Source organism: Aulonocara stuartgranti (genome assembly GCF_965226115.1).
Source record: "Aulonocara stuartgranti genome assembly, chromosome: 22".
Classification (NCBI taxonomy): Eukaryota; Metazoa; Chordata; class Actinopteri; order Cichliformes; family Cichlidae; genus Aulonocara; species Aulonocara stuartgranti.
This window is the reverse complement of record NC_138957.1, coordinates 31,496,321-31,519,633: the sequence shown is the minus strand read 5'-3', so window position 1 is coordinate 31,519,633 and position 23,313 is coordinate 31,496,321. Positions and strand designations below refer to the sequence as shown.

At 40.3% G+C, this 23,313-nt stretch overlaps 2 protein-coding genes across 3 annotated transcripts; one reads left to right on the top strand and one right to left on the bottom strand.

Moving 5' to 3' along the window:
- Window positions 1-1,362: 1,362 nt before the first annotated feature.
- Window positions 1,363-10,593, bottom strand: flot1a (flotillin 1a). 2 transcript variants are annotated; one of them, XM_082522735.1, is made up of 13 exons: window positions 10,405-10,593; window positions 9,833-9,896; window positions 9,428-9,503; window positions 8,444-8,534; window positions 7,890-8,033; window positions 7,616-7,735; window positions 7,398-7,493; window positions 6,873-7,025; window positions 6,477-6,658; window positions 6,049-6,094; window positions 3,688-3,825; window positions 3,337-3,501; window positions 1,364-2,033 (listed from the first exon to the last, which is right to left on the bottom strand). In XM_082522735.1, exons 2-13 carry the CDS (start codon window positions 9,873-9,875, stop codon window positions 2,013-2,015), a joined length of 1,275 nt encoding a protein of 424 aa, XP_082378861.1. In that variant the 5' UTR covers window positions 9,876-9,896; window positions 10,405-10,593; the 3' UTR covers window positions 1,364-2,012. The 2 variants fall into 2 exon arrangements, with proteins under 2 accessions (XP_082378862.1, XP_082378861.1); XM_082522736.1 differs by lacking the exon at window positions 10,405-10,593 and having other exon boundaries at window positions 1,363-2,033.
- Window positions 10,594-12,149: 1,556 nt separating this feature from the next.
- On the top strand, window positions 12,150-22,552 carry LOC309699629 (tubulin beta chain-like). Its single transcript, XM_082522734.1, has 5 exons — window positions 12,150-12,360; window positions 16,433-16,541; window positions 18,024-18,134; window positions 18,915-19,159; window positions 19,628-22,552. Exons 1-5 carry the CDS (start codon window positions 12,184-12,186, stop codon window positions 20,438-20,440), a joined length of 1,455 nt encoding a protein of 484 aa, XP_082378860.1. The 5' UTR covers window positions 12,150-12,183; the 3' UTR covers window positions 20,441-22,552.
- The last annotated feature ends 761 nt before the right edge of the window (window positions 22,553-23,313 follow it).

The window sequence follows — 23,313 nt, the reverse complement described above, 5'->3', positions numbered from 1 at the left end:
ATACATTTATAATGAATTAGTCAAGCTGTTAGTGGTGATGCAAACAGTGCTCTACACTGATACTGTATCAAATATAAATTGTATAAACACATACACATACATATATATCCATATTTAGTGCTGATCCAGTAACGAAAGCACACTTCCATTTCTATAGCTGGGTAATCTCCTACTTTGGTAACTCCACAGTGAAGCTGCACACGCCTACTGTGTCCTGACTTCAAACATATGCATTTGCAATATTACTTTACAGTGTAAGAGTGACAGGTGTTGATGCATGCATAATAACAGTAGTACTCATATATGAAAGAAATAAAATGTACCCTCAGGACACTTACAGCACGTATGGTTGTGCTGTAATCAGGAGTGCAGAGAAGTCACAAACAGTGTTTAGAGCTGAAGACAAAACTGCTCAGTTAAAACAAAACCATATATCCATCTTCAGTGTTTAAATCCCTTCTGATGTATTAAAACATGTCCATAAAGATATTTTCCTAACTAGCCCCAGAGGGTAATGGTGAGGTAGAGGGATACAGTTTGATTGGGTGGTGACAAAAGGCAAATCAGGATACTTTACAGTTACTACCGTAATACTTTAGAGCTAGTATTACACCTTCAGTGGAATATAAAGCACAAACTACAGCAAGCAAACGTAAAGAAAAAATAAAGAACAGAACAGCAAACACCCCTGCCCTCACTTAACAATTGAAATATTTAGCTTCACATTACGCCAAAGCGTTATATACTAACAAATACTTAATGTTATGAATACACAGGGATATTCTCATTGCTACTATGAAAAGCAAAGCTGTATTTCACACATTTAAATTTAGTCTGACTGGCTACACCTTTATGAGAGCTGCTACATAACTGCTATCACTAGGAACCACTTTACTTAAGATTTGTAATACACATCATGTATTAGTGGACTGCAGGGTGGTACAGACTTAAGGCAGTTGAAGCTCCTGGTTGGGAAAAACAGAATCCCATTTTGTTTCCTGTAGCTGATCTAAAGCTAATATCTCCAAGCCGAGGCTCAACAGGAAAAAAAGAAGATTCACCGGCGCATCAGTTTACAAATAAAGAAATAAAGAATAATTAACTTAATTAACTTATTAAGTACCAAGGATCATAAAATATAAAACAGTAAGAAAAAGAAAGACAACACCTTTTAAAAACCCTATACATATTAACGCTGAAGTTTACAGATAATATCAGAAATATTCACCCTGAACCTTTATACACCAAATTTATTTCAGAAATACATGTCGTTAGCTTCATAGCATAATTGCCTAAGTCATTTGACTAAGTCAATGACTTAGGCACTTATGCTATGAAGCTAACGATGTAGAGAAAAGACTGATGGGTTAAAATGCATGCATTAGTAGGATTAGTAAATGAAGGTTTTGGTTGCATGTTTTAGCACATGCTCATGCTAAGAAGCACTTAAGGTTTGGCAGCAAGGCAGTACGGACACACACACACACACACACACACACACACACACACACACACACACACACACACACACACACACACACACACACACACACACACACACACACACACACACACGTTGTGAAGGAATTATTAATGGTAAACAGGAACACAGACAAAAGTGTGACATATAAACACAGAAAGGGACAAAGACAAAGATCAGTCATGTAAAACTCAAAAAGTAAGAAAGCTCATCAAACCATCATAGAATACATGAAATATGATTATATTATCCTCTGCTTCTTGTTACCTGTGACCCTGAACTGCATAAGCAGAAGGTAATACAAGGATGGATGGAGGCTAAACGAACGCAGTACCGCTAAGCACAAAGTCATAACATGAAATAACATTCGTAACTGTAATCAGACTATTTTCACAACAGAGAAACATCACAAACCAGCTGAACCAGCCACACAGCAGAATGACGCCGTGATGAGAGAATCATGCAGGGAATCCAGACAGCTGATTGGACACTGGGAGGAAGGACTGCCTGGTCATCACATGGCTGATTGTCTTCAGCCTGTATGAGAGGCCATCTACAGAAAGGAGAGATATGATATTATGATGTCAGCAGACTCCAGAGAATACACAGTCCTAGTCTTGTTAGACCTTACCTCAGCCTTCGATACAGTCAACCATACCATCCTGATAAACAGACTGAGAGACCTGGTTGGGATGTCTGGCTCTGTTCTAGACTATTTTTTTTATCTTATATATCTGAAAGAAACTTTAGTGTGTCTGCAAACCAGAATCTACAGAGTTGTTGTGTGGAGTTCCTCAGGGCTCTGTGCTGGGACCTATTCTGTTTTTAATATACATTCTTCCTTTAAGCCAGACAATACAGCAGTTTCCTGAAGTATCTTATCATCGTTTTGCTGATGATATTCAGCTATATTATTCTTTTAAGCCTGCTGAAGCTCATAAGCTCTCCAATCTGATTGACTGTTTAACCAACATTAAACAACGGTTGAACAATAATTGCTTACAGCTAAACCCGGCCAAAACAGAAACTTTCATTATTGCACCAGGCAGTGCAATACCCGATATTAAACGGCGAATGGGTGACTTAGGTTCCTCACAGAAACATAACCTTAGAAACCTGGGTGTTATTTTTGATGAAGCTTTTTCTTTGGAGGGACATTTATATCAGATCATAAGAAGCTGCTTTTTTCACTTGAGGAACATTTCTAAACTTAGATCCATCGTGTCAACAAGTGAACTCGAGATGATAATGCATGCTTTTATCTCTACAAGACTTGACTACTGTAACAGCCTGTTTACTTGTCTAAACATGAAAGGGCTAGCCCGCCTACAGGTTGTTCAAAACTCTGCAGCGAGGCTACTGACCTGCTCGAACAAGGGTTCTCATATGACCCCTGTTTTAAAGTCGCTGCACTGGCCAACAATCACATTCAGGTTCCATTTTAAAATTCTAGTTTTAACTTTTAGAGCATTACAGAGACACCCCCCTCCCCCCTACATTGCTGATTGATTCATACACATACCACCACTCATCCCCTATTTCTACGGGGTTTGGACTCAGTGGAGACCTTCAAAAAGCAGCTAAAGACATTTTTATTTCAAAAAGCTTTTAATTAGACCAGGGTTTTTATGATGTATTTTATGACTGTATTATGCTTTTACCTTGTAAAGCACTTTGTGACATATGTCTGTGAAAGGTGCTATATAAATAAACTTTACTTACTTAGAGAAAGGTGGATGTTTTAAAGTTTTGTTATATTTAATGCTGAATTTAATTATTAATAATTAAATTTGATTGGTAGCAGCTATAAGCTATAGATGCATGAGTGCAGGTAAGTGTAACATAAACCGAGTTACCTGGGAGATGTTCACGCCAGTCATTTTCTCCAGCGCCTCAGGCAGCTGGGTCATGATGTCCAGCACCTCTCCTGAGAGTTTGGCCACGCCCACATCTCCACCTCCGCTGGATACCATGGTAACTTTTTTGGCTTCACACAGAGGCCTGCTGATCTCTTCTGCCATCTGGTGGACAAATGACATTACAGCTGTTAAAATTGTAACAGGTGAATGTAATAATGTAATCCAGAAGTAAATGCACACACAACACTCATGACTAACAGGCTTCAAATTCTGTTTTTTTTTATCAGCACAATTCTAAAAATAAGAGCAGGAGCTAGAAATGCTTGTTATGATGATGTTATCGCTCACCAAAGGCAGTTTCTCCAGCAGCATGTCCACCATGGCGCCCTCCTTGTACTCTTTGAAGGCCTCGGCCTTCTTCACCATCTGCTCAGCCTCAGCACGCCCCTTGGCCTCCACTGCAAATGCTTCAGCCTCACCTTTAACCTGAAGGAGAAATGAGGACGGACTTACTGTACCAGAAAACACTGAATCTCACCTTGTACCTTAATGGTACATAAATTAAAGTGAATTACAAAAGACATTTACAAATGTTACCTCATACAAAGCGATGGTAGTTTGAAATGCCTCCTCTAATATCTTATGGATTTTTCCCTCATCCATATTCCATTCATTTCCGTTTTTTTATTGCTAGATTCAGAATTATAGGCATCATATAAGAGGTCTCACCTGGGCTGCATATTAATACTCTTATTAAAATAAATCATCATGACTGATTTAGCTCTTTGCCTTCTACAGTGGGGCAAAAAAGTATTTAGTCAGCCACCGATTGTGCAAGTTCCCCCACTTAAAATGATGACAGAGGTCAGTAATTTGCACCAGAGGTACACTTCAACTGTGAGAGACAGAATGTGAAAAAAAAAATCCATGAATCCACATGGTAGGATTTGTAAAGAATTTATTCGTAAATCAGGGTGGAAAATAAGTATTTGGTCAATAACAAAAATACAACTCAATACTTTGTAACATAACCTTTGTTGGCAATAACAGAGGTCAAACGTTTACTATAGGTCTTTACCAGGTTTGCACACACAGTAGCTGGTATTTTGGCCCATTCCTCCATGCAGATCTTCTCGAGAGCAGTGATGTTTTGGGGCTGTCGCCGAGCAACACGGAGTTTCAACTCCCGCCACAGATTTTCTATGGGGTTGAGGTCTGGAGACTGGCTAGGCCACTCCAGGACTTTCAAATGCTTCTTACACTCCTTTGTTGCCCGGGCGGTGTGTTTTGGATCATTGTCATGTTGGAAGACCCAGCCTCGTTTCATCTTCAAAGTTCTCACTGATGGAAGGAGGTTTTGGCTCAAAATCTCACGATACATGGCCCCATTCATTCTGTCCTTAACACGGATCAGTCGTCCTGTCCCCTTGGCAGAAAAACAGCCCCATAGCATGATGTTTCCACCCCCATGCTTCACAGTAGGTATGGTGTTCTTGGGATGCAACTCAGTATTCTTCTTCCTCCAAACACGACGAGTTGAGTTTATACCAAAAAGTTCTACTTTGGTTTCATCTGACCACATGACATTCTCCCAATCCTCTGCTGTATCATCCATGTGCTCTCTGGCAAACTTCAGACGGGCCTGGACATGCACTGGCTTCAGCAGCGGAACACGTCTGGCACTGCGGGATTTGATTCCCTGCCGTTGTAGTGTGTTACTGATGGTGACCTTTGTTACTTTGGTCCCAGCTCTCTGCAGGTCATTCACCAGGTCCCCCCGTGTGGTTCTGGGATCTTTGCTCACCGTTCTCATGATCATTTTGACCCCACGGGATGAGATCTTGCGTGGAGCCCCAGATCGAGGGAGATTATCAGTGGTCTTGTATGTCTTCCATTTTCTGATGATTGCTCCCACAGTTGATTTTTTCACACCAAGCTGCTTGCCTATTGTAGATTCACTCTTCCCAGTCTGGTGCAGGTCTACAATACTTTTCCTGGTGTCCTTCGAAAGCTCTTTGGTCTTGGCCATGGCGGAGTTTGGAGTCTGACTGTTTGAGGCTGTGGACAGGTGTCTTTTATACAGATGATGAGTTCAAACAGGTGCCATTCATACAGGTAACGAGTGGGGGACAGAAAAGCGTCTTACAGAAGACGTTACAGGTCTGTGAGAGCCAGAGATTTTCCTTGTTTGAGGTGACCAAATACTTATTTTCCACCCTGATTTACGGATAAATTCTTTACAAATCCTACCATGTGGATTCATGGATTTTTTTTTCACATTCTGTCTCTCACAGTTGATGTGTACCTCTGGTGCAAATTACTGACCTCTGTCATCATTTTAAGTGGGGGAACTTGCACAATCGGTGGCTGACTAAATACTTTTTTGCCCCACTGTATCTCCTTATATCCTCTTCTAATTTGGAGTTCAGAGACCCCAAATTAATACTGCACGAGTGTGACAGATTTTTTTGTATATGTACACCCAAATAATTTACTGAATACTCTGAAGATTAGATTTTTAGATAATATCTTGTATTTAAAAGCAAGGAATTGTATCCTTGATACATTAAGTTGGTAGTCAGATAAAGAGCCATACTGAGCTAGATAATTAATCGGTTTGGAGAGGGATAGGAAAGGCTGCCCAGATAATTCAAGATGACATTTGTGGAAAATGCTTTTGTTTTTTCCCCAGAAACAGCTTTGACTCACTCTTATGGACTCAGCTTCAGCCTCTGCCTCCATGATCAACTTAAGACTGGACAGACAAAAGAAACATAGTCACCTGGTTAGCAGAGGGATAAATGATTTGACCAGTACAAACATGTCAGCCATGCTCTTAAAATATAAAATGATAGCTCAATTGTTATTCTAACATAAAAAGGAGGATTTAAGTGGACGGATGAAAACTTGCCAAATTACAAAAAAAACAAAACAAACACACACACACACACACACACACACACACACACACACACACACACACACACACACACACACACACACACACACACACGAGGGATTTTCCATGTTTCTTCTTCAGACATATAAACAGAGAAAACATACCAGAAAAACCTAACAGACTATCTGCTTACTGTCGTTCCTGCAGTTCAGGAGGTGAAAATGAACCCATAACTCACCGCTCAGCCTCAGCCAGCTTCTCCAGCCGGTATCGCTCAGCCTCTGCAGGTTTCTTCACCTTGGCCTCCAGCTCTTTCTCCTTGCGGGTGATCTCCTGCTCCTGCAGCATGATCTGCTGCGCCCGCTCAACCACCTGCACCTGCATCTTCTCACTCTCAATACACTGCTTCGTCTTCGCTACCTGCCAGAGGAAAACAGATCATACATGTATGTCTGTACACATAATATTCTTCATTTAATATCATGAATTGTAAAAATGTTGTTGATTTGTAATAAGTTTAAAACGTTTGGCCTGCAATTATAATTAAAGAAATGCTGTGCACTGTATTTAAAATATATATTCAGCTTAGAGATCAAATAGCAAAATGAGCTGCTTCCTGTGCACGCCTGTGTACCTGCAGCTGGTAGGCCATCTCTGATTCAGCCCTCTTAGTGTTGACTTCAATGTCATAGGCTGCCTTCTTCAGCTCATAGTCCCTTTGAGCCTTCGCCATGTCAATCTCATTCTTGTACTGAGCCGATATTTTCTCCTGCATGGCATGAGCTTCCTGCAGAGAGAGTGTCAAAGAGGGATGGAGAAAGGATGGAGGTGATCAGGATCAATGGGAACAGATGTCTAAAATAAACAGGATGAAGATGCTAAAAATACAGACAGAGTTTAGACAAATGGCACCAGTGACGAGGCGAAGACACACAGTGAAGTGCTCTGTAAACAACCTTCTAGATGATTTAAATGCAGCTTCTATTATTAGCAAGATAAGTATTTATCCAAGTGTTTCTAAAAATAAAGAAAGATCTTCAAACTACATCAGCAAGCCCCATTGACACCTGTTGCAAAGAGAGATCTGTGTAAAAAAAATAGCTTTATAGTAATACAGTATTAAAAAAAATAAAAACAGCGACAAAGTGACAGATCTCACCCTAATCACAGCATCTCTCTTGTTTTCGGCCTCTCCAATGCGAGCATCTTTCTGAACCTGCGCTGTTCGGCCTTTCCCCAGAGAATGCAGGTAATCCTGTGTGCCAGCAGGAGAAAAAAGATCTGATGTGCGTTTACTGGTTCAATTTTTAATTCCGAGAATCTGCAAAAATGTACTGAGATCATCTATGATATGATTCTTATAGCGCAAAGAGATACCTGGTCATCATGAACATCTTTGAGGGTGTAGCTGACCACGCTGATGCCCATGTTGACCAGGTCAGAGGAAGCCACCTTAAAAACCTGCTCTGAGAACTTCTTGCGGTCCTTGTAGATCTCCTGTAACACAAACACCTTCGCTGTGATGCAGAAGTTCGCTTTTTGAAATGTACTCATCACACTGAGGTTGTGAATACTGAAGGTGTATTCTAATAATACCTGTTCTATAATTCAGTTGGATGGTAAACTCCATTTATTTACTTTAACTCCTTACCTCAACAGTCAGATGGGCGATGATGGCTCGCTGATGACCTTCAAGCGTCTCCAAGGCGATCTGAGCAATTTCAGCCTCTGACTTTCCCATGAACATCTGGCAGGCTGCAGCTAACATCTGTTTATTCTGACCCTGGATCTTCATCTGTAGGAAACAGCTGCTTGTTTATTATTTAGACAAACACTGACATAAACATTGGGTTCATTTCCTCGATGCACAGTGAAAAATAGCAAATCGGGAGCTGGGTTTCACGTGCAACTACATGGCACTGTCAGTGTACCTGACCCTAATATTTACATTGGCCTGCTTTAATTAATCAACAGATACAATAACATGCAAAAATAAATAAACAATGAAGCAGCAACAAAGTTTACTGTAAACAAAAAACACGTAGGAAAAAACATTCTGGTTGCTACGAGTAACTTTATACACCACACAAAATGAATCTTATCTGCTACATGTTAATCTTCTAGTTTACACCTGTCCTTCTGAGAAAGGCCTCCCCTGTTTTGCCAGCAGCAGCACCTGATTCATCTGCAGTGGTGCACACTGACCTGGGCGATCCCGGTGACAGAGATGGGCACTCCGTGGCGTGTGTAGACTTTATCGCTCTTCACATTCAGAGTCAGAGTGTTCAGGGAAATCCTGGAGAGAGGCCACGTGAGAGATATAATGGGACATATGATTATTGATTCATTTTCATTACTCTAATGGTACATTAGGTGTAGCAATTTCCTCCTTGCTTTTGTTACACTGAGTTGCAAACACAGAGTGTATATCAGCGGTCCCCAACCTTTTTTGCGCCACAGATCGGTTTATGCCCGACAATATTTTTCACGGACTGGCCTTTAATGTGTCGCGGATAAATACAACAAAATAAAACTAGTACCGGTATCGAAAAAAAGAAGATTTATTCATAACACACGTAAAAAGACCCAGGAAAACAGAGTTAACGATCAAAACGATAACAAAATAACGCTGAAAACTGATAAAAACCCTGAAAACCAGACATTTCACACCTGAGCCTCAACTCTCGCGGCCCGGTACCAAACAACTCACGGACCGGTACCGGTCCGAGGCCCGGGGGTTGGGGACCGCTGGTGTATATAGTAAAAGGGATTTTTTTTCTTTAATGTTGGTACTAGACCCAAATGTGGCCTGTGTGGAAGCTAATGTCTTAAATTCAACAGGAAGATGGAGAGAAAGGACTTAAAAAGTAACAGTTTATGAACAGCAGCTGGATGCTTTACACACATTTATTACTAATGACACAGATGTATATGCCCTGTGCTTTAAATGTGTCCCCAAAAGAAATCCTTCATTACTATAAAATTAATTTAAAATGAATTTGTTAATCTTTTTTCCCCCTTTTTATCCATTTTTGCTGCTGAAGTGCTGTTTGCCTTCTCATCATGTTATTCAATTTGTCACTTAAAATATAAAATATATCGGCCAAATGTCAACAGTGTTTGCAGAAACATCAGGAAGTAAACTAATGGGATACAGGAGAACATAAATAAACTTTGTGGTTTGTTTACCTCTGTATCTGCTGAACGCAGGGGATGATGAACACTCGGCCTCCGGCTATCATGAGAGGTGGAGAACGGCAGAAACCTGGGAGAGATCAGAGACCGCGCTGAGCATCACAGGGAGAGTTTAAACATTTACTACTTCATGATAAAAACAAATTCAACAAACTTCCATCACAAATCAAGTTCTGGTTTATGTTTGTGTTCAGAACTACAGACCCATTAAAAAAATTTTTCTCTCCTTTGGAGAAGTCTAGGGCACCAGCTAAAGGTTTTGGAACATTTTGTTTGCCTTGATGTGACAGCCATCACATGTGCGTTAATTAATGAAAGGCAACAGTTATGTATTAGTTTGATGTTATAGTTTCTTAAGTTGTTTAGATTTCAACAAAGCAGTACAAGGCATCATTTTACCTGATACCACCATAGCCTCGTTGGGACCACAGGTGTAGAACATGTTTGCTGATCCTCCTTCAGACTAAAAAAAACAACAAAAATGAAAGAATTATTTAACAAAAACACTTTTATAAAGGACTTGTTTAGAAAATCCATCAACAAACGCATAAGGCCGGAATCGTGAAGAGTTATTATACGAAATATAATTTTAAAAACACTTTAAATATTTTATTAGTTTCTTTTCAGAGGCTAAATATGCAAGCATCAGAAATCACAATGATCAGCTCACTCCCAGAAGAAAAGGAGTGGATGTGATGGTGGTGGCCAGACAGAGGAGCAGCAGACCAGCGGAAAAAATCTAATTAGCGCAAACATTGCGCAGTAAAAAGCCCAAGAAAAGCTGCAACAAACGCAAAACCCCGAAGCTCACAAACAAGATCAACAGAGAGATCAAGATTTTAAAATATGTGCAGCAAAACAAATATGAAGTGCAGGCTGTTTATCTGTTAGCTTAACTCAAACAATTTCAGCTACATCTGTGTTTACACTCGATGAATGTGGATACAGAGAAAATATGACGACACACTCACCGATTAGTGTACAAACGACGTGGTTTAGGTGGAGTAGAGTGAAAAGCGATGAATAATTGGCCACTCAGATTAATAAGTTTTCATCCCAGGTGACGTTTTCTCTCGTTGGATACGAAATGATGCGGTTAGTGAATAATAAGGCTGCAGCTCAGTGGCTCCAATAGAGCACGCCCATTCAGCAAACTTTGTGCTTCCGCCATCTAGTGGCGAGGTGGGGAAACGTCATTTTTCAGGTGGAAAGCAACTAAATACATTTATTAAAGTACAGTTAATAGTTCAATTTTCTACAACTTTGAATTTTATTATTAAACACTATTATTATCTTGTATATCTCTCACTTCTGATTTTAATTCATTTCCATGGTGGATTTGCTTGTTTCAATCTAGCTAAAAGGTGCGAGATGGGAATGTATTATTATTATTATTATTATTAATTATTTTTTAAATTATTATTAATTAAAAATATTTTAAAATGCCTCTTCAAATGACAAAAAGCTAAAGTCATTTTCTTGTATGCTTTTATTTTCTTGTAGGCAGTTCTTTAAGTTTTCTTGTTTGTTTTTTATTTTAGTTAACTAAAATGTTTTTACACCAACTAGCTTTGGTATAATGTCGCTTATGCATATGACTCCAAATTATTCAAAAGTACATTTAAGAAAATTTCACTGTCAAAGAAATATAGTTTAAAATATTATCTAACAGTAGCAGCATATATGTGACTCCTCAATCATTGCTGGAAAAGTATAACACTTTAACATTAAATCTTCCTTTCAAAACACAGACTACTGAATTATTCTAACAACTATATCTATATATCATAATAAAATATATATTATTAAACGTGATGCTCTATTGGATTCCGATCCAGTGACTGTAGAGGAGATTTGAGTACAGTGAATTCATTGTCATGTTCTCAAATTCCACCTGAATGCCACAGCAGAAATCAACACTCATCAGACCAGACAACAGTTTCCCAATCTTTTAATGTCCAAATTTGGTGAGCCTGTGCAAATTTTATCCTCGGTTTCCTGTTCTTAGATGACAGATGGCACCCAGTGTGATCTTCTGCTTCAGTTTGATGAGCTGTTACATTCAGAGATGCTCTTCTGCATACCCTGATTATTTAAGCTACCATTGCCTGCCCAGCTTGAAGCAGTCTGGCCTCTGATCTTTGAAATCAAGACACTCTCCCCTAGAGAGCTGCTGCTCACTGGAACATCAGCAGACTGTCTTGATCATGTTTATATTCCTAAATGCACTCAGTTGCTGTTGTGGTTGACTAATTAGATATTTTGAATTTCTCAGTTGAACAGGTGTACCTATCAAAGTGGCTGGTGAGTGTATATATTTGTGTTCATACTATTAAAAACGTCAGGACCTTACATTTAATGTGACGCTAACGCCTGGGTCCATTATCTCCTTTATTCTAACTGGATGATGGATGCTGCTGATTATGGTGTAGAAGGTGTAACTTTTTACTCTTCATATACAGGCTTTAAAATTCACATTAATGTTCTGATGAAATATTTCCTTCTGAAAACGTAGAGGAGCAGAAAAAGGAAATACTCGAGTAAAGCATCTGAAACCCACTACTTCGTTACTTTCCAGCTTTTGTTTGGAGTTCCAACGAGGCAGTGATGACAACACCCGGCACTCCTTCTCCTCTTCCGGTCCTTGCCTCAGAGGGAAGGAAACCCCTTTGGGGAAAAAAAGCTCAACCTTCAGCCAATCAGCTCCAAAGCCGCAGACAGAATAACCAATCATTAGCCTGGACTAAGCTATGCCCCACCCCCCGAAGCCAGCTGGACTCAGCGCTGCCACAAACTCTCCACAGTCAGTAGGTCAGCAGCCTTCACTTACTTCCAGCGCTCTCTGCTCCATCACCAACTGTCCATCCATCATGAGGGAAATCGTGCACATCCAGGCCGGCCAGTGCGGGAACCAGATTGGTGCTAAGGTAAGAAAAGCTAGTGATGAAAAAAAAAAACCCCACCTTTTCTCTTCTTTTTTGTCGTTATTTATTTATTTACCAGTTTAATAAAATCATTAAAATCATTTAAATTGCTGCTCTTTTTGTACAGTTTCAATACATACTTACTCTGTATTAAATCACGAAATTACATGGAAATAAACTGATTAATTCCTGTAATTTACTAAGAGGACTTTTGTTTTTTATTTTTTTAAATGTACAAACCTTTAACTGGACCCAGAACAATTGAGAGTTCCATTGTTTTCCCCCACTCCCCCTCCCCCTGACCATTTAAAAGTTACAGTATTCTTTTATACTTTAGCTAACCTCTTTGTAACCTACTTTCATCTAAAGGGGAATGTGCATATTTTGTGTTTTTATCATATGTTACATGAGTCTTGGATTTTTTTAGGTAAAAGATTGACAGAGCTGATCTAATCCTTTTATTAATAGATTGAAGCACTCTTAGGCAGAAACAATAAATCAGTGTAACAATAACTTTGCTATTACATATGATAATTTTTAATGAAGTATTATGAAGCTGTAGGATCTGACAAAAGAATGTAATACATGGCATATTAATTACAGCAATATAATAAGACTTCTGTCTAGCAGTAGTCTTTCATGCTTTCTCTGCACATGAATACAGTAACATTTGCAGATTTGTAACTGCAGGCAAAACAGTGACTCCAGTCACTGAGCTGTGATTAATGAAGCTGGGCAGACCGGAGCCGACTCACAGGGCCAGCTGCTGCCTTGGCTGCCTGTTGAGCTCGAGTCTTTGTCATCGAGGAGAAAGAAAAAAACAAGAGAAAAAAGGGTGAAAAGAAAGGAGAAATTTGCTGAGGCAGAGGAGAGGAACGCGGCAGGAGGAGGGTGAAGGGGGAGGAAGATAACAAGTGGTTCAGTGTCTACGCTGAATGCACAGATGAGGTCATTTAAATGGCTGCCTTTTCCAGGCAGTGTGACACATGCGCACGCCCCAGACCCCCCAAACCAGCAGTCCTCATCCCTGTTTACCCATGGGTAATAGTAAGGGTTCTCTATTTATCTGCATTTTGTTGGAACAGTTTAAAGGATTTCTTGGAAATCTACAGCTACTTACCTCAAGCTGCAGCAGTTAGTGGATCAGTCAAGGGATGCAAAATGAATCCAGTGAAATACGGTTGTAAAAATCCCCCCAAACCACAGTTCAAAACATGATTTTTAGGCCACGGTTTCAGAACATATTTCAGTTTTTCTTCAGACGGATTAAAAGAAAGAGAAAAGACAAATGCTTCGAGATTTGTCCTGGATGCTCTTTGATCAGAAAAAAAACCTTTATAAATGCTGGTCCAAGGAGAAGAATAAACTCCATTATTCTCCTTTTCGCATTAACTAAAAACACTCAGACATTACAGCTTTTAACAGCATGCTCTAACTCTGCATTAATATTTCAAGCTGCAACCACAGTATCATTTAATTTGTAAGGTTATTCTGCCTCCTTTATGGAAGTGTCCCAGTAAATTAATTCAGCAATGAATTGTTTCAGCTATATAAAGGAGACGTTTTCTTTAAAAACAAGCATGCAACCCTTGCTTTCCTTAGAAATTATGGATATTTTTTACTTTTTTGGAGATTTTATTGACTGATTAGTTAATTAAGAAGATAATACACAAGGTAAAGCTTTAAAATATTGTACATGCAGCCATACAGTCACAGTTTTATCAACTAGATTTTTAGTAAACTCTACAATTAAATAAGAATGAATCACTTATACAAGAACTACTTTAGATATCATAAAACAGCTTAAACATTGCGTGCTATGTAGCAGCATAACAGCCACCAGGTCATGTGATTTTAAGAATGTGATTCTATATATAACTTGAATTTTATTCGTACATTTGGCCTGTTCTGCCCTCGTACAGCTCAGCACAACAGCGGGTGGGGCAGCAGCATATGGGCTGACTTAGTCTCTGCTACTCAAAGGTCCTGATCGGTGAAGACAAGTGTATTTACAGCGGACTTAGTGAGGCTGAGGTCATTTCACAATGGATTAACTGTGCCTGAATTCACCCGCTTACCCAATCCGACCCAAATCTGCTGAGCTTTCCCACGTTTCTGGATAACTTCTCATAGATACGACTGAACAGAGGCTTAGGTTTTCAAATATTGACTTCAAACCTGCCAGCTCACATGTGGTTTGCAGTTTCAGAAATCCTGAAGTGTATGTTTTTGCCTTGGACAAACCAACCTTTCCCCTGCTTATCTCTTTCCCTTAGACACACACACGCACTCTCACAGATTAGGGTCACTTGACTGAGCTGGTGTGACAGTCTGTTGATGTTTCAACCCGTGAAACACAAAATCCTCTGAGAGAGTCCTGACCCTCTGACAGCAAATAGAACAAAAAGTTTTACTACTTCAAGCTGTGGGCAACTTTTTATGAGTCTGTGTGTGATTCACTGAACCAGCTGGAAAAATCCAGGTGGGGGTAATTACATGACTTCCTCCCTGCCTTTCCTTTCTAAACTCAAATCATAGCTGAACTACAGAGTAGAGCTGAAGATAAGAATGTCCAGTTTTCAATTTTAAAGAGACACATTTATTCCCACATGACACTATAATTTATACGTTTAAATTTCTGTCTCTCAAGCAGATCCAGTGAAGGCTTCATCCAATGAAAGACAGATTTCTTTCTTTTCTAAAAAACACATTAAAATATTTTCATTCAGCCAGATTAATGTGCTGTTAGCCTTTTAAATAGCCGCAAAACTTTAAACTTCAGGGTAAAAACAGCTCATAAAAAGAACATTATCTGGTATCAGTTTATCTTTGAAGTCTTTTTTTAAGCAAACATGTTAGCTCTAGCTTTCAGATATAAATATTTGTTGCCTTTTTCGCAGTTTTCTATCATTAAACTCACTGAACTGTATCGGAAGTTGTGAATTTCTCAGCATTTTTAATCTAAATGACAGATTATGTATTCATCACGTGACTGCGTGATTAAAATAATTCTGAGCTGCCGTGTGTGCTCGCTCTTGTTTGCTTCTTTTATGCTCGTTTCTCATCAGCCTCCTGTACTTCCTCCTGTTTTCCTGTCCAGGTGTCAAAGCTTTGAAACTGCTTTGGCTTGTGCTTCTTCCAGGAAGTTTCACTCAGAGCAGAAACCAAATATATCCACAAGACGTACCTTTGATTATTTACTGGCATGAGACATAAAAGCACTGAGTGTATTTTGTTACAGTCAGACCAGCTGTGGCAGACCCAGAGTTTGTCTTCATATCCATCTATTTTCTTCACCACTTATACTGTTGGGAGTGTTTGTAAAACATGTTTTTACAGGGAGTTTCCTTGAAATCAAAAGAGGGCTGTTTGCACTGTTATCAGATTGTCTCGTCCACCCTCTCCATGTGATTTGCAACGTTTGCAAACTTGAGTCACATGCAGGCATCTTCTTTACTGTTTCTACACTGTGTTCACACTCAGAGACTTAAGCTGAAAAAACTCTGTAGCCTGACATCTTCTGTGTAGGAGATTTATTGAGGGACTCAATAAGAAATCTGAGCTATAAGTGAGAATCAATACTGCCACTGATATTGAGACATTATTAAAAGCATTTATGTCTAATCTAAGAGCTCCACAGCATGTTCAGCCAAAATTAGTTTAATGGTTGGAATGGAACCACGAGGTGACTGTTTGTCGCAGGAAATCCTTCCTGCGGTCTTACAGAACACGTCGCTGTTTTTAGGTGATCTTGTGAATGCTAACTGTGATCATATGTCAGTGAGTCTTTGGGAAGCACGGAGGTCAGAAGACTCTTGTTTTTCTTCTAAATTTGTTTGCAGTTATGTCCTAAATAACACCACAAAGACACCTCTTTGTGAGATGTTTCCTAACTTTGAAAAACCTTATTGAGCACTCTGTTAGCTCTTTAGTTATGATGACACATGGATGGTACAGGGGTTAAAAAAAGTGCTTAGTATTATGCTTGCTTCACATCATTAAGTGTATAAAACACTGACATGTGGATGCTTTCTGTATTAGTTCTTGCAGTAACAGCTTGTCCACCTTTATTTAGTTCTGGGAGGTGATCAGCGACGAGCACGGCATCGACCCGACAGGCACCTACCACGGAGACAGCGACCTGCAGCTGGACAGGATCAGCGTGTACTACAATGAAGCCACAGGTGAGTTCATCCCGACTACAGCGAGGTCTGTGTTTGATAAAATGAAAGAAGACATCTCCTCCCTGTGGAGACACCGGCTCACTGCAGCAGAGAAGCAGAAGATGCAGATAAAAATAAAGCAATGAAGCACTAATTTTTGGTTCGCTGGTTTCACATTGTTACAGGTGAGGATGTGTTATCTTCACCTGTTCTCATGATGACGTTTATTAGGGGGGCATGTTGCCTTAAAATGCCAGAAACACTAAACAAGCATGCATTAAACAAAGGTAGTTTATCCTGAAAAACATTTGTACCAAACTCTGTTTGACACAGTGATAGTGGACTATGTCAGCCTTAATTATTCCCAGTCAGAGCCTCAAATGTAGCCCAGGAGCCAGAAGGAGCCTGCCAAAGGCTTCATCCCACTGCTCTGGATGGCTTTAAACATTGCAGTGGAGTCAGTAATTACTCATTTAGTTTCAGTAGCATACATTTTCATGGCGTGGTGATGCCAGCATTGGCTTACTACTACCAGTAAAAAAAAAAATAGAGAAAGTTAAAAGTATTTCTGGAACCAGACGAGTTGTTCAAAACATAAAAACATAAAATACTGTTTCTGTTTGGTTCTGAAAACTTAACGTCTGCCTTTTACTTTGGTTTAAAAATGATATTGAACATGTTACGCTCTCTTAAAAAGGTCCTAAAAAGTAACAACAGGGGTCCAGGTTGAAAAAGGAGACAAGGAAGCAAAACTGTTAAATTAAAGGGTTTTATTAATGTTTCTACTACTAACTAAACTAAAAGAGACGAACAAGCCGACATCACCTTAATTAAATTAAATTAGTTTTTCACATCCTTGCTTGTTTTTTGTTTTCCTAGTTTAGATTGTTGTTAGTTGTTTGCTTGCTGTAGTGCTGTCTCAACAGGACCTCATAACATAGTTTTATTCCCTCTTGTGCTTCTTGTCTCCTTTCTGAACAGCAATAAATCTCTTGAACCTCGAAAACCTCTGAGGGCTGTTTGTTGTAAATATAACTTGTTATGCAGAGGTTTAACTTGTCCACCCTCTTGAGATCAAACTCGACTGTTTGCGGCCCGTGAACTAAAACGAGTTTGACACTTCTGCCTTCAGTTGTTGCATAAACCTAATTTAACCTGACAGCCTAAAGCAGCCTAAAGTAAAGCTGAAAAATCACAGGTTGACTCAGGAGCTAAGAAACTAAATAAAATGGGCATTTTATTTTAATGAATGAAAATGAGCTGGATAAGCTTAGCGGAAAGCTCACAGGAGTAAACGGTCTGTTAAATATGCAGTTTAGCCTCAGTGTGTTGAGTCTAGACATCCTGTAACTTTGCAGTAAATGTCTCCATCTACTGGCTACATGAGATACTACAATCATCGTTCAGCTTTCTTTCTTTTTACACTTACAGCTCCTACAGGTTTACATACTTTTTGTTAATCTTTTATTTCATCTCTCTTTGTGTCTATTTTAATATATGCAGGTGGGAAGTACGTGCCCAGGGCCATCCTAGTTGACCTGGAGCCAGGAACCATGGACTCAGTCCGTTCTGGACCCTTTGGGCAAATCTTCAGACCCGACAACTTTGTCTTTGGTAAGAACACCACCTACTGAACAGGATGGGCTGCACTTGCTGAACACATGAACTGTTTACACATGAACTTTGGTCAGTTTCGGGACAATCAGGTCAGATTTTCCACTGTTTTTTTCCTCACATGTAGCACGCAGCAGGTACTGGTCTGCTCCACATGCACTCACATCACCGACTGTGTTATTAAAGTGAAGGAGCTGCCTGGATAGAGTGGGCAGGAGGGAGCACATTTGACTCCCACTCACTAACTGGGCAGGTAGCTGCTCTATGGGCACATCATCACAATCAACAGTCACTTGGACGTGTAGAGTGGGGAGCTGGGCGGTTAAAAACCAGCTCATGTTTGACCGGACAGCACTGGACATTTGCATTATCACATGCGCCTCTTTCAGGTCATCTCTAGAAAAGTTCAAGCCTGTGGTGCATGTGTGAAAACAGCTATAAAGTTAAAAATTATCAGATGGTCTGGAGCTGTCAGGGTTTGGACTCCTGATGAGTATCTGTGCTGCTCTATTTTGTGGCTAAAGTCACATCGAGTCCATCGGTCAAATTTAGCTCAACAGACTGTCCTACATGGCACAAACAAGCTCACTCCTGCCATAAAATCCCAGCATGAAACCCTCTGGGACCTGAGCTGACTGATTCTGACTCAGTACGATGCTTCAAAGCCAGGCTCACTTTCCTTTGTTGCTCTTTCCTTTCGCAAACACTGGGAAAAATGTTTTCTTAAACAGTTTGACTAAAAACTGAAACAGTATAATCAGCTTCACTTTTGTTTCCCAGGTCAAAGTGGGGCAGGAAACAACTGGGCTAAAGGTCACTACACGGAGGGGGCCGAGCTGGTGGATTCAGTCCTGGACGTGGTGAGGAAAGAGGCCGAGAGCTGCGAGTGCCTGCAGGGTTTCCAGCTCACGCACTCTCTGGGAGGAGGCACCGGCTCCGGCATGGGAACCCTGCTCATCAGCAAGATCAGAGAGGAGTACCCCGACCGCATCATGAACACCTTCAGTGTGGTGCCCTCCCCTAAGGTAGAGCATTGCCCCACAGGATGCACTTTTTAAAAATGACCTTTCAGTGCTTACTTATGGTAGTTTTAGAAGTCTGAGCAAAGGCTGCACAATAAAAGATCAGAAAAGTGAAGCCGTAAATCTGTGTTCGCTCTAATAATCAGCACGAGGCAAAGTCTGTAAGACCTCAGCACCTCAGTAAACACTTTCTTGATGACTTTGTGTTTTCAGTTGCTAGTTTTAAGTCATTTTGAAAATAATATAATGTCCATTTTTTAAATTATGTCCCAACAACGGTCAGAAATGAAGATAAAGCTGAGTATGAGTGACAGGTTGGCATATTTCAGTGCCCATATATCTGTGTTCAGCACTTTGAACTATGGGAAATAAATCTACTGCACAATAAATCGCCTGTTTGTTTATAATAAATGTTTATGCTATTTCTGCATCAGCCATGAGTATCGACGTTTCCTCTCGCTCTGTCTTCAGGTATCAGACACGGTGGTGGAGCCCTACAACGCCACGCTGTCCGTTCACCAGCTGGTAGAAAACACCGATGAGACCTACTGCATTGACAACGAAGCTCTTTATGACATTTGCTTCCGCACCCTCAAGCTCACTACGCCCACCTACGGCGACCTGAACCACCTGGTTTCGGCCACCATGAGCGGCGTGACCACCTGTCTGCGTTTCCCCGGGCAGCTGAACGCCGATCTGAGGAAGCTGGCCGTCAACATGGTGCCCTTCCCTCGTCTCCACTTCTTCATGCCCGGCTTCGCCCCTCTCACCAGCCGGGGGAGCCAGCAGTACCGCGCCCTCACCGTGCCAGAGCTCACCCAGCAGGTGTTCGACGCCAAAAACATGATGGCGGCTTGCGACCCTCGCCACGGACGCTACCTGACGGTGGCCGCCGTGTTCCGTGGGCGCATGTCCATGAAGGAGGTGGATGAGCAGATGCTGAACGTCCAAAACAAGAACAGCAGCTACTTTGTGGAGTGGATCCCCAACAACGTCAAGACGGCCGTCTGCGACATCCCGCCGCGAGGCCTCAAGATGGCCGTCACCTTCATCGGCAACAGCACGGCCATTCAGGAGCTGTTCAAGCGCATCTCCGAGCAGTTCACGGCCATGTTCCGCCGCAAGGCCTTCCTCCACTGGTACACCGGCGAGGGCATGGATGAGATGGAGTTCACCGAGGCAGAGAGCAACATGAACGACCTGGTGTCAGAGTACCAGCAGTACCAGGACGCCACCGCCGAGGAGGAGGGGGAGTTTGAGGAGGAGGTGGAGGAAGATGCCTAAGTGAAAGCAAGAAAAAATGATAAAAGGAGGGAAAAGTTAATAATCAAAAACAAACAAAAACATAGAAAAAAATAAAAAATGATGTGAAATGAAGGAATGTAGGAGAGCAGATGAGGAAGGTCAGAGGAGGGTGGAGGTCTGAATCGGTTAATAGGACAGAAGAAGAGCGGAGAATGTAGACAGCAGGAAAGATGATGTCATGACCAAATTAATGTGCCATGGTTTACTGTTTCGCGTGACGCCACGTAAGCTGGTTTGATCAAAACTAGTCTCCCAAAATCTTTGTTTTTAACTCTAAGTGCAACAGACGCACTTCTAACACTTTTTATTTCATTACATTCAAGGATTTTCTTTACTGTGAAGGATTCAGCTGCTGTTACACTGAGGTTAAACCAAACCCTGCTCCTACATTCAATCAAACAAGCTTAGTGTTTGAGCTGCGATCAAAAACACACTTTCAGCCTCAGTGGAAAAATCATCTTCGGACTTCTTTGCTGATTTTGTGCAGAAGAGGTGGAAAGTGTATCTGTGACGCCTGATTCAAAACAAATAACTGAGCTGTGCAGTCGCACTGGGCGGCCTCTTCATGTTTGGCATCAGCTGATTGTTGGTTTTGGTCTTTTCATTGAGTTTGTTGAACAAAATTAGAAAATCATGTCGGCGTAATCAAGGTTATCACATTGAGTGTTGAGATAGTTTCAGGTGTGTAACCTTGTAGTCAGTTTAAGTAATAATAAATCATTCTGTTATCAGTGTTAATGCCTTTTATCAGTGTTATTTACCGTTTTGTCTCAGCTTTCAAGATCAACTTTCAGTGATAAATGTGATTTTGGGCAGCAGGTGAGAAAACGTTATCAGTATTTCTTCTTCTGAGGCAGATATGCTTAATTAGCTGGATAATCTCTCATTTTTGACGCTTTTGTCGCAACCTTTTTAAGACTGCATGAGATAAAGAGTCCTGTGTGAGTCAGTCTTACGCTTGCAGAATATATTTTTTCTTTTCCGGACATCAGGGTTTGCACCTTTGTGTAAACGTCTCTCCAGCCTCTGTGAACTCAGAGAGTTGTTTTTCTACAGCGTCGTGCTGTCATTAGCTTTTGTGGGGAAGAGGCATTCTGGTCTTACTAGACTGAAGGGAGCCATCAGTTATAATCAGGCCATTAATCTTTTCTTTTTCTTTTTTTAAAATCAAAGCACAAGATTGAAAGTTAATGTCAAAGACGGGAACATCTGTTATCTTCTAGTAAATACAGATTCTTGGACGTGGTTAACCACAACAAAAGTCACATTTAGTAAAACGTCAAAGAAAATGATTTGCTTTCCTGTGATATATACATTGGCAGAGCGTTCATAGCAGCAGGATTTTTCTCAGACGCCAGCCAACGTTTTGAGGAGAAACACACTGCACATGCTCAGTGTCCATTATACTAGTAAGTACAGATCCCTTGAAGTGATTAGCCACAACAAAAGTCCCATTCAGTGAATTTCCAAGAAACAAATTCATTTTTAGATATATATTTATTACCAACCAATGTTAGAGGAGAAGCGCACTGCACATAACAACTGCTCTGTTTTCCTTTCATACCACATCTCAGGCTAACAGAGCCTTCAGCTCCTCTGTGTTAAAAGCATGTCGGCTGTTGTTGGATTAACCAATTCAACGGGACATTTTCCAATAAAAAAAAAAGTATTTAAATTCAAGCAAAGAAACATAAATCTGAGTGTTTAAAAAGTCAGAGTGACAGGAAAGATCAGCGTCTTTGAATTGTTAACGTTGTGGATAAAAGTTGAAAACTTCCCTCACTATTATTATAACCTCACTATTCAGGCCAACATCTGAAGATCTGAAGTCTAACCTTAACATTTCCTGAAACATGTTTTAAAAATAAAATGGCCAGGTGCTTTTATTTTGAAAGACAAACCCCCCAGCTGCTTTGCAGTTTTATATTTCGTCCTTTAACATATTAATTTAATTTTTCATTCTCCTAAATCTTTTCACACTGAGCCACTACAGTATTCACGTGAACTTCAGCCATGTTTTCTTTGTGTTTCCTCTGTGCTTCATGTTGTTTGTACTTTTTTTTATTTTGAAGCTCGTTTGAAACTGTTTCATTTGGTATCCTGTTGACTGTGAAACATTTGGGAGAAATAAAAACACATTTATAGGAAAAAAATCGCCTGCCGTGTCAGTCATTATTAATGATCAGCTTTTAGTCTGCTTGTAAACAGCTTTCAGCGTCAGCTTTCAGGAAGTCGGTACAATATTATAACAGCAATAAACCGAGTGAGAGCTGCAGGCAGAAGCAAACATCCAAAACATATTTTCCCATCAAAGCAAAGTTAGATTTCTTGAGCTGAAAAGTGTTTTTAATCTCATTTTTTATTTATCTCGGTATTTCTTTAAGATTAAGTTAGTATTGAGTTTATAACATGTAAGGAAATTATGAAAGATTTTAATCTGATTTCCACAATAACTTAAAGTCGTCTTCCCAACAAGCTAAAACATAAATATCATACGTTTGCTATAGTAACTCATTGTGTTTAACAGATGGCTATTTTATTATACAGCAAGGTTTTAGGTATCAAAGTGGGGATGCTTTCAGAAGTTTTTAGCTATATTTATTAGTTAATATGAAATAAGCAGGAACTGTGAGTGGATAGGATAGTGGGGGTGAGAGCTGATCAGTTTTAAACAAGCAGGTCTGAGAGCATTTGCTACTTAGACAAGAGTAGACTTTAAATTTTGGGCAGAAGGTGGTTTCCAGAAGATTTGGGACGTGTTTCCCAACGTGAGGGACATAGCAGAAACCACATAGTCTCTCAGTCTTTCCTCATTTCCTCATGGTGTAACATGTGGGAAACTGGAAATCAGA